Raw genomic sequence first — 11,327 nt, 5'->3', positions numbered from 1 at the left:
CAGCTCTTGGCTAATGTAAGTCATACTTCACTCCCCTGGTTAAAGTGAAGCCCAGCCCAATAGGCGACAGAACTGATGTTTTAATGTTTCAAAAAGGAGAAAAGACGAAAAAGTACTTAATTTTTAAATCAACTTACCAAAACTGTGTTTTTAAATTATATAAATGCAACTTATTGCTGTACAGTCATGTCAATTTAAAATGTACTTAACTGCTTTCAAACATTCTGTCAAATGTTGTCAAGTTATTCACCTACCGCTGAGTTGTTTTCACATTCTATTATTCAGATATTAAATTTAATCTTTGTTGTTTTTTGTTGGTGCTTTTGTTATTGTTGCAGCTCTCAGCTGTTAATGACAAAATGGCAGAATACACCAGTACCCCTGGAGTTTCGTCACATAATGCAGCATTGATGCACACCCTACAAAGACACAGAGATATTTTACAGGTATATTTTTCTAACTCCTTCACAGTTGATGTATTTTTGGAGCTCTAAGTGTAAGTCATTGTGCATCTTTTTGTGATTTCCTATCACATACTGATAGACGTTCTGTCTTGCTCACTGTGAATTATAATGCTGTATCCTGCAGGACTACACCCATGAATTCCACAAAACACAAAGCAACTTCTTCAGCCTGAGAGAGCGAGAGGACCTGCTGGGCTCTGTTCACAGAGACATCGAGTAAGTCCCTTTGTGGCGCGTCTCCACCTCCCCCTACTGGTCATAAGTTTAAAGCAAAATATTCTAGTGCATATGGGGGCTGCCATATGGCACTGGTTGTTATTTGTAGCTAAATGTTGAGCAGTGGTTATTCTTGGAGCAAAAATGAACAAATACCAAACTAAACAGAAAAAAAAATCAGGTATATAAGTGTGATCAGAATCCCTGCTAATAAAAACAAAAAACTGGTTTGGTTTGTGTAGCCAAGTATGTGCTTTAGGCAAGGGCCCTCCCTATTTAATGAAGGTTGCCATGAAGTGAAAGCGGAGTATGCAAGCGAAGACAAATGCCTGCTTAATCTCAAACAAAGCAGAAAAAGCAAATGGCAGATGATAATTGAATGGAAAAGTGGTGACAGTTGTGATAGAGTGTTTATTTCCTTACTTACTGGTATGCAAAGGCCACCGTAGTTCACTGACATGCTTGGGAAAAGGGAATGGTGAGCAAAGGATTCCTCTGTCAGTTGCAGTCGGCAGTCTCACCATTGGATGTCACTAATTCCTATATGCCTCAAACATTTGTCATTGCATAGATTTGCATTCATTTGTTTTTTATTTCTTTTTTGAGCCCTTCTTAACTTTGTGGATCTGCATTGCTGCTGTGAATCATTGTTGTATTCCCTTAATTTTGCTTTTTTCTTACAGTTTCATCTCCTTTTACGCTTTTGCTTCTCTTCTAATTCTTGCCGTCTCGTCCTCCACCTCCTTTGTCTCCTCTGTGGATTTTTGTTGTGTTATTTTTAACCAGTAGGAGGCAGAAATATCCAGTTCATTGCAGAACTTCCCCACCCTTTAATTGTTTGCTTTCCTCTCTCATATTTCATCCTCTGAAAAGAGACATCCCTTTACCCCCCCTTTTGCTCTCCGTCCACGTCTCTCCTCCTTTCTCTGGGGGTATCTTTCATAAGTGCCTTCTACAGTAAATCAAACCACAAGGCTTTCATTTAGCCTAAGCTGAGTGAGATTGGCCTGTCTGACTTAGAGAAATGCTCTATCAGAGGAGGACAGAGAAAGAAAGAAAGAAAGAGATGATGTTGAATGACTACAAAAATGATGAAAGTAAATTTTAATCATTCCCATAGAGATGAAGTGAGGTGTAGAGAAACACTGGTAGTGGGATGGGGCAGAAGAGATAATGGATGATGAATTGATGATCAGTCCAAACAGGGAGTGTAAATAAGAGATGGAGAACAGAGCTGTGGCTTAAGCAGAGCTAATCACTTAAAAGCCTTAACGCAGGAAGTACATAATCAGCATCCAGGCATCAGTTAATAGGAGAGAGTGAAGTACCTCATTCAAACTGAAACAAAGAATGAGAATAAAACATGGTTTTAGTGTTTATAGCGTAAAGCAGTGTTTCATGCGAGTGTGAAGACATTTCACGATGCACCTAAAAGAACCAGAGAAAAAATGTATGTATACTTACAAAAAAATACTTGGAGAATTATAACTACAGTACTGTGTAAAGCAGGGGTTCCAAACATACGGCCCGGGGGCCAGAACCAGCCCGCCAGTGGGTCCAATCTGGCCCACAGGATGAATTTGTTAAAATTTCACACTACGATTACAATCTAAACTTAATGTCATATACAATATTTTTCACTTCCAGATACCTGTGACTAAATGTTTGTGCCTTTTATAGATCCAGTGTGATGTGTAAATACTAAGTTTATGCATGATATTGTTGAAATTGCACTTATATTTCTCGAAAAATTTCATATCAACTGTTAAAGTCATCAAATATCAACTGTGAAAAGCAACACCATCATGACGTCTAGTCCCATCAGCAGCTTAAACTTTTCTCTTTTCTATCACATGATCAACTGTAAGGACTTGTTTATTTTCTTAATGCGCAGACATTATAATTGATGTTTTTCCCATCACTATGGTTATTGTATTTTTACCCAGCAAACAAACATTTCACTTGTCATTTTTGTTTTCTCGTTCAGGTCCTACAAAAGCAGCTCGGGAGTGAACAACAGAAAGACTGAGCTCTTCCTGAAAGAACATGAACATCTCAGAAAGTAAGACATTTCTTTAAAAAAAGAGTGTGCACAGTGCATCTTTTTATTTGGGTTTATGCTCTATGACATAATAATCTTGAATAATCTTGCATGCACCTTCATTATGTCAACTGCAACTTCACTGAAAGATGGGTTTATCTGAATATCCAATATATCATATGTGATAATTATTTATAATATGTAGTGCTGGGCCGTTAACGGCGTTAACGTGCTGCGTTAACGCGAGACTCTTATCGCGCGATAAGAAAATTATCGCCGTTAATCTATTCTCAAAGTTGGGTCTGGGACCTGGGTCCACATAGTGAGCAAGCTATGAATTTCACTTTGATATGTTAGCGCGGATGTATACCTGGCCCAGAAGGCTCTGACCTGGCTGAGCGCGGATGTAGGTAACGTTACGTTATGTAATTTATTGTCATTTTTTGTTTTATAACGGTCTATGTAATTTACCACGGTGAAAATGGTTTCAGGTTGGATATCCAACCGTCGCGTCCGACAACTGTCTGAATGAATATCCAACCTGAAACTAACTTCACGCGATATAGCTTTAGCTAACGTTATCAACGTTTTGCTGATTAGTTGCTGATAGTTGCCTACTACTACTAGCAATCTTACTCTGATATACTTTTTCTGTCCTACTCCTAATGTTAGGTGTGATGAAAACAGAGGAGCGCCACTTACCAGAAGAAGAATTCAAATGAGCCATTTTAATCTAGATTAATCTAGATTAACTCCAAGATTGCAGTGAGATTAATCTAGATTAAAAAAATTAATCTATGCCCAGCTCTAATAATATGTGATGAAATCTATGACAATGTGTTGTTGACAGCAGTTGACATGCATGTAGTCTTTAATCTTACCCCTGGTTTCAGTTGTCTGTCCTGTACAGAGCTTGTTGAATTGAGGTGGAACGTCTCTGCTTTTATACACGTCCCACTAATGTGTCTTGACACCTCAGGAGGAGGAACTTACGAATACGGTTGTTTTACTTGTTTGGAATTTTCCTTTTTCTTTCCCCAAAGAGATTTGTGAGATTGTGTAACACCAATGATGTGTCTGTTCTTGAACTAAACTAGTACAGTTGCCAAATATATGCCATGTCAGTTTTTGAAAACGGAGGTTTACAGACATAAACGCTCGCTGTGACTGCCAACTTGTGACAAAATGTATACAGTTTATGCTCTCATTTCTAAAAGAAATTCATGCGAGTGAGGTAATGTGGGTTGTCAAACATTTCAAATGTAAACCTAGACATGAAATGACACATAGAGTGGAACACAGAGAGGCTGAAATGGTTAACATTTCGTGTGAGGTGGATTTGGTGCTCTCTTAGATATTCTGCACAGGTGTGATCATGTCTCTATCAATAGTCTATTTTGTCTGTGCTCCAAAACAAGCAAATGTTACCAGTGCTGAAACCACAAACTGGCAATTAACACAAGTTCAAAGTCCTGTTTGAACAGATAATTAAAAAAAGAAAAGGTAATTGCATAACAGTCATATTGTTGAAAAAGGTTACTAAAGATATTAGTCATTTAAATGTCTTCTTTCAACTAAAATGTACCATGCACAAACAAATGTGACAGTATAATGGGGTTTTGCTGAGTTTGGAATATTTTGTTCAAGTTTCTTTATGTTCATATGGTAAATAATAATGAACTGAACTGAACCTTGAGGTACAATCCTCTTTTGCTGTTTTTCCATCATGGTACGGTTCGGCACAGTTTGGAACGGTAAAGCCCTGGGTCAGGCTTGTTTTTCGACTGAGAAAAGGGTGTGCGCTGTGCCCGATGGCCTCGTCCATGAGATACACAGTGTGATGTCTTACCAGTGCAATGGCAACAAACGACAAACTCAAACCAGTCTAGCTCTACCCGGAATGGTCCCGAAGTTACTTTGGTACTATTTCTAATGGGTTATTACCAGTACTTTCGAAAAACCCTAATTCTAGGGTAACCCTGATTTTCATTTATTTTTTACATGTTAAACCACTAGTTATTAAATGCTTACAATGTATTTTTAGATAAAAAAAAAAAACACCATTTAAATCCAACCTGTTTAACACTGTTTCACAAGAAAAAACTTGAAATGACCATATCCATGAACCAAAACGTTGGGTCCCAACGGGCTCGGGTCAGATATCCATTCTCCAACATGAACAGCCTGGGTTCTGTCTGTGAGATATAATTAGCAGACCAACTGCTTGTTCAGAAGAAGCAGCAATCAGGACGCTGCCGCTTTGTAAAGTTTAGTGAAAGTGCCGAGAGCTAAAAAAGCATGAAGCCGTCTTCCTGTGGGCTCTGATGAGGGGTAGAGAGAAAAGCACTGGACAGCAGTAGATAGACGGTGAAAGAGGTGGACAGATAGATGAAGGAAGTATAAAGTACAGTATTGATTTTTTTGTCTCCATCAGAGTCGGCCAGGATGCACGCTCTGCTGAGCCCCGGACTGAACGCTTCATTTTTCTGTCCGTCACTTACTTCAGCTGCTGCTAATGGCAGCTGACGCAAACGTCGTCCATCAGTGTGCTCCGGCTCCGCGTCCAACGTTTGTCTGCTACTGTGGTTACAAAATGCAGCCAATGCGAATAACTTGGGGATCAGATTGCCATTGTGAAATTTATACATCGGCTGTATGTGTTCTCATGCATTATAGACACTAACTGGCTGCTATTATGACTGGGTTATATTTGATCAGTCTGACTCTGGCTTTCCACAAAATCCTCCATTAAAAAGCGCTTCCTCCTTTCTCCCTTTATGGTAACGTACAAGAAGACTCGCAGGAAACATTAACTGTATGCTTTTAAAGTATATATATTAAAAACAATGAGCGACAAAGGCTTAATTTTCATTACTTTTCTCCCGTTTTTTCTCCCCTTTCATGTTCTCAGCTCCGATAGTCTTATTGACAATGCAATAAGGTAAGCTTTTATTGTTGCGTTCACTCTCCTTTCCCTATTTTTTACTCTCACTCACTCAACACACGCAAGCATACACAGCACATTCTCACACTGTTCGTCTCAACTTTCTACTTTTCATGCGGTGACGCTGACTGTGCTCCTCTTCTAATCCCTTGTACCTTCTTTCCTTACAGTATCGCCATGGCTACCAAAGAGAACATCACATTTCAGCGTGGAATGTTGAAGTCTATTCAAACCAGGGTTACAACTTTGGCCAGTATCCTTTTTTATCATTTTTCTTCTTTACTTACTCTTTATAAAAACGTAAATGTACATCCATACTTAAATGCAACCATAAATCACATGACAACACATAAGCTGAGCATGTCAGTATAAACAGGAAGTTGATTCTCTACTCTGCAGTCGTTTGCTTATTTTCAGGGAATATTACTATTTTAAAACAACAACAGTGAAAAGTAAGCGCAAGAATTTCTGTTGTGAGACGAACAACAAGGTTCGTTCACAGATGATCGAGTCACGTGTGAAAAGAACCAATTAAGAAGTGAATGGATTCAGTAGGGTTTATAAAATTCTCCAGTTTACACAAGCTTGTTTTCTATTTATTTATTTCTATTTCCCTCCATCTGAGAAAATATAGTTATTTAATGATGATAGATAATCCAAAAAAAACTGCTTAACTTCACTAACCAGTTATCAAACTGTTTCAAACTTAATCTGTAACAGTATTTCTTTGACAACAAATAACTGTCTCACTGAGTAATTCACATATTAGATAGATAGATATAAAAAATAAGTTGTTATAGCATAAAACCATCTCTTTTAATGTTAGTTTGTTTTTTAAGTGATATAGCTGTTTTGAGTATATATTCTGAGAAATATTTAATTTACCACCGCTGCAATGGGGTGGAAAAGGACTTGCTTTAATTTGACTTGAGAAAAGGTGCATGAACTCTGATTTATGCATTCATTTCTTTCTTTTTTTTTATTAACAAATATGTAGTAGTGTGGATGTTGCCTCAGTTTTGATTGAGCAGTTAATTCCCATCGATTTGTCTCTGGGCAGAACTAACAACAGCACATACTGATGCTGAGCGGGGATAACAACTCCACTTACAGTGAAAGCTGGTATGACACACTAGACTGTACCATTAGGCTCCATTTATTATGTGTTTTTTTTTTTTTTTCCCCTGGTTGCCTTAGAAGCCACTGATGTCTTTTCCCTGCTGCTTTCTGCCTCTCACTCACTGCAAGGAAGGGAAAACCCTACTTGGATCTTAATTATTTTTCCTTCACCACACGTCCCCGCCCCTCAGATCGTTTCCCCACCATCAACAGCCTCATCCAGAAAATCAATTTGCGCAAGAGGCGTGACTCTCTAATTCTGGGTGGGGTGATCGGCGTCTGCACCATACTCCTGTTGCTCTACACTTTCCACTGACCATCCTTGACTTTCATCCAGAGCACAAAGAAATATTTGTAGTAACTCAGTTCAACTGTTGCCAAGACCTTTTTTATACACATTTACACGATTCTCCTTCTATTGTTTGTCTTTCAAGACATTAAAATCAGGTCTTCATTAAAAGGTTTCAGCTCACTTACTGGAGGGGTTATTTATTTTCTGAATTATTTCAGATGGGAGTTTTTATATTGCTGCTTCAACCCTGTTGTAATTTTAAATCTTTATACATTTATAAAGTAAAATAATTGTGTACTGTTCATGTTTTTTTTGTATAGCATCGTGAGTGCCTACTAAAATAAAGATGATGAGCTCACGTTGAAGTTTGTCATGCTCATTCAAGTTTATTTCAGACATGCAGAACTATGGCACAGTAAACCAGTCGTACAGTATAAATGTATAAACATCAACATCAGAGTGCCAGGAACAGTGCAACGACGACCCTCCTCCCCTCTCATTGTCTTGCAGTAATATTGTAAACATAACGAGGTGTAAAGATCCAGGCAGTTCAGTCCAAACAGGTTCATCTGTTCATTTTTATCATAGTAGCACGCAAAGCGAGATATCACACGGTGGCTGCAGTACGGCATATTTGTGTACATGTGTTTGTTTGTTTTTTGTTTAAACGTGATGTAAACAGTGTATGAAATCAGTTTTTTTTCTCAGAGCCAAAAAGTATCACGTACCGAACACAAAGAGATTCAAATGTGGAGACAGACAGTGGCTGCACTACAGAGGATTTATTTAACAGTCTTCACTCCACACTATGTTGTGGTTTTTGGGTTTTTTTCAATTTTTTTAGTCAGCTTTGCATCAATTGACTTATTTTGTTGTTGTTGTTGTTGATGTTCTGATAATGAAAGTGTGAAGCCATTCAATCATCTGGGTGTCAGACAGCAGTGTGCGTCAGTGCACTACTAGTTTGGGCGACCAGTAGCTACACGTCCTCCCTGTCTGGTGATCGGGCGACGATGACTGTGCGCAGTCTTCACCTTCTTTTCGTTTGTTCCTGAGTTTGTGCGGTAAATGGACATGAGTGTTGCGTGAGAGAAAGAGAAACAGCCTGCGGTTTCTTTCCCCTTTTTGTTGTCCACAGCAGAAAAAGCAACAAGTTAAGAGTCTCTTTAGCTTGTTTTCTACTCAGTTGGTGTGCTTTTCTTCTCTCCTTCTTTTCAAAATGATAACCCTCCTCATTCTCCCCATTCTCTCTCTCTCTCTCTCTCTCTCTTGTGTACATATTTGGGACCAGGTGAAGTCAGAGGGAGTGTGTGCTGTGGCTCCCTCAGTCCCACACATCACTGCTGGAGCTCTAAATACAGAGGGAGAAAGAAGAAGTGTGGTCACACAGCTTGACAATTGTGAGTGTGTGTTTGTGTGTGTGTATCCATTACCTATTGTAAACACTATGAATATGATGACAGCCACACCCAGTAGAATTGCCAGGCAGCTGAGCAGCATAGACAGACGCCCGTATTTCCTTGCTCCCTCAATATCTCCTGTGTGGAGAACAGACCTCGACTAATGGGGAAAGAAAATGGAAGTGAGTGATTAACAATGAATTATTTAACATGTGAAGCAAAACAACAACAACAAAAACACCTGAAAGGTCCAAAAGCACAGGCAGATAATCTCAGTGTTTTAAGTCAACTCACCACGTTTGCGTACCACAAGGCACAAATGTTTAACGGCAGCGCGGGACAGAAGCAGGACAGCACCGCCAGCCAGAGATAAGTGGAGGGTAAGGAACCGGGCGGCACCGGGGAGGGCAGCGGGCCCAGGCTGAGCCGGGATGCGGACTTGGGTGGGGCTGCCAACTGCCCGACAGAGCCCGACTTCAGCGGTGATCTGTGTCCGTTCTGGTCCGCGTCCAGGGAGCGGACGCTGCCTCGGATGTTGAGGGAGAAGGAGTCGGACGGTTTGATGTTGGTCTGCCCGGTGGGCTCCGTGGTCGCGGTGCTCAACAGCTTCTCCGTGTCGTGGAAGTCGGTGGGATTTGAAACTTCCCTCTCGCCGAGAGCGCTTTTCCCAAAGGCAGCATCAGTGTTGATAGCCATCACGGAAAGATAAGAGAAGATGTCAAAGTCTCACGCCTCACACGGTTTTTTTTTTCGTGTCCGAGCGGCTTTTCCTGTGGATGGATGGAGATGCTGAAGAGCCGTCCTCCTTCAGAGCAGGTTCTCCATGGGGGGTCATCAGATTCAATAGGCTAAATTCAGAGAGGCAAATACCTTCAAGGCAAACTATTTAATTAAGCAGTCTAACTCCATCAAAATTTCTTATTGATGAGCAAGATGTTATTGATGTCCCAGTCCCTCTCACGTTTAGTTGGCGGTGAGTGTCCGGACGCGCTTCAACCTCACCCCCACCCTCCCTCACCCCCTCCCCCCTCTCTGTAAGCACTGAGGTATTACCGCATCTCTTACATCTCCATCACGGCACATCCCCACTGTCGAGGCCTACTTATGCACCAGGCGAGGCTTGTGACAGCGCAAAAAAAACACACACACACACACACACAACACTTTTAAAACCTCTCCTGCAGCAAATGTGTGTGGTGCGTAAAAGCCTCCATTTACCGGAGGGCAGCGGCTCCATACGAACCCTCAGCCCCCACCCAGCTGCTACCACAATAAAGGGCTGAATTAATATTTGGCCCACTGTCTCTTGTTTGTTTGTTTTTAAAACACACACACACACACACACACACACACACACACACACACACACACACACACACAAACAGTTAACACGACTATAACGAGGTATATATAACGACAGATGTTTTTTGGGGGGTCCCACAAACTAATGTGAAAGAATTTTCACCACATTTTAGTCAGGATTTGTGTGTTGTCTAACCCTAACCCATTGATATTATTTATATAAACTGATATATGGTCACAAATTATATTGTGGTTTGTGTGAATGATTTTCTAAAGTGCCTGACTTTTAAAACCCTGCTTTAAGGCACTAGTTCTATTAGCAGTTTTGTATAAAGTACCTTAATGGGATACTTGAGTAAAAGTACAAGTACCTCACCAGAAAATGACTTTGGTAGAAGTTGAAGTCATATTTTATACTTGTAGTAAAAGTCTTTAAGTATATGACATTTACTGTGCTTAAGTTTTAGAAGTAAAAGTATTTTTAAAAAGTGAGGCGTTAAGGATTGAGCCATGGTAGCTCAGAGGGAGGGTGTCATTGTCTTTCAACTGGAAGGTTATGTGTTCAATTCCTGGCTCTGCTAGTCTATATGTGTTCTTAAGCAAGACACTTAACCCCATGTTGAAGGTGTTGCATGGCAAAACCACAGTGTAAAGCAGCTCATCAAGACCAGAAAAGCGCTATATAAATACAGACCATTACCAACCCTTCTTTCTTACTGTACTTAAGTACAGTAACAAAGTATTTGTACTTATCTGGTACAAGGGTGATGATAGTAGTGCAATATAGTGCACCAAAAAAGTGTATTTTAAGAAACATCTCATCGTAAAAATGTTTTCTAATGTTATGTATAAACAATGTAATTGTAATTTTATCATTTTCTTTGTCTAGAAGAGGAAAGGGAGTGTGAGAGAGTCAAGAGGCGCACAACTATATATTTGATGACTAAAATAAATTATTTACAAATGAAAAAAGACATTTTCCCGATATTCACTTACATTTATGCTGGGGAATGAGAAGTGGGTGAAATCGCACATAAAACTCAGAGAAGGTTATTATTGTTGTAATAATAGTAACGATAATAATACTTTTATTGATATAGCACCTTAAAAATCGCAAGATTACAAACTGAAAAATTATACTTATGGACAGAGACAGAAACCAGACTACACGATGGCAAAAATCACCAAAATCAGGGGCAAAGACTTTATATTATAAGTTTCTGTTTTTAATCATGGCTCGTAAAAAAAAAAACACAAAAATTACTGCCACCAAAGATGTCAAATATAAGTAGCAAAGCCATGTAAAAAGTACACAACCTCTTCCATACAGCTGCAACGTGCATCAGAAATCTGAATTTAATTTAATAACAATAGTAATGTCCTGTAGACTGAACATGTGATATGTTTGCATTTTGCTGAGGGATCATCTCACCGCTGTCCAGCAGGGACATTTACACACAACAGTTTCAGTGTTCTGCAGCATTTAAAAGCCACAAGATAAATATGGATTCATGCAGTAACTATTGTTTTGATCGATTAATTTCTGTTT

The 11,327-nt window shown here is 39.6% G+C and overlaps 2 protein-coding genes across 2 annotated transcripts; one reads left to right on the top strand and one right to left on the bottom strand.

Moving 5' to 3' along the window:
* The first annotated feature begins 6 nt into the window (after window positions 1-6).
* LOC122759841 (Golgi SNAP receptor complex member 1-like) lies at window positions 7-7,434 on the top strand. Its single transcript, XM_044014838.1, has 7 exons — window positions 7-15; window positions 339-446; window positions 589-680; window positions 2,668-2,742; window positions 5,633-5,662; window positions 5,836-5,918; window positions 6,976-7,434. The coding sequence occupies exons 2-7, from the start codon at window positions 360-362 to the stop codon at window positions 7,098-7,100; spliced, it is 492 nt and encodes a 163-aa protein (XP_043870773.1). The 5' UTR covers window positions 7-15; window positions 339-359; the 3' UTR covers window positions 7,101-7,434.
* A 404-nt stretch (window positions 7,435-7,838) lies between these two features.
* LOC122759840 (trafficking regulator of GLUT4 1-like) lies at window positions 7,839-9,237 on the bottom strand. Its single transcript, XM_044014837.1, has 3 exons — window positions 8,771-9,237; window positions 8,510-8,636; window positions 7,839-8,427 (listed from the first exon to the last, which is right to left on the bottom strand). The coding sequence occupies exons 1-3, from the start codon at window positions 9,170-9,172 to the stop codon at window positions 8,414-8,416; spliced, it is 543 nt and encodes a 180-aa protein (XP_043870772.1). The 5' UTR covers window positions 9,173-9,237; the 3' UTR covers window positions 7,839-8,413.
* Window positions 9,238-11,327: the final 2,090 nt, after the last annotated feature.

This window comes from Solea senegalensis, unplaced genomic scaffold, assembly GCF_019176455.1.
Source record: "Solea senegalensis isolate Sse05_10M unplaced genomic scaffold, IFAPA_SoseM_1 scf7180000012506, whole genome shotgun sequence".
NCBI classification, from domain to species: domain Eukaryota; kingdom Metazoa; phylum Chordata; class Actinopteri; order Pleuronectiformes; family Soleidae; genus Solea; species Solea senegalensis.
Note: the sequence above shows the minus strand (reverse complement) of the source record. Positions and strands in the feature narration are given on the sequence as shown.

Coding starts and splice junctions, on each gene's coding strand:
- LOC122759841 (XM_044014838.1), top strand. CDS start 360: ATGGCAGAATACACCAGTACCCCTGGAGTTTCGTCACATAATGCAGCA. Junction 681..2,667: donor TCTGTTCACAGAGACATCGA/GTAAGTCCCTTT, acceptor TTTCTCGTTCAG/GTCCTACAAAAGCAGCTCGG. Junction 5,663..5,835: donor CTTATTGACAATGCAATAAG/GTAAGCTTTTAT, acceptor CTTTCCTTACAG/TATCGCCATGGCTACCAAAG.
- LOC122759840 (XM_044014837.1), bottom strand. CDS start 9,172: ATGGCTATCAACACTGATGCTGCCTTTGGGAAAAGCGCTCTCGGCGAG. Junction 8,637..8,770: donor CCTTGTGGTACGCAAACGTG/GTGAGTTGACTT, acceptor TTTCCCCATTAG/TCGAGGTCTGTTCTCCACAC.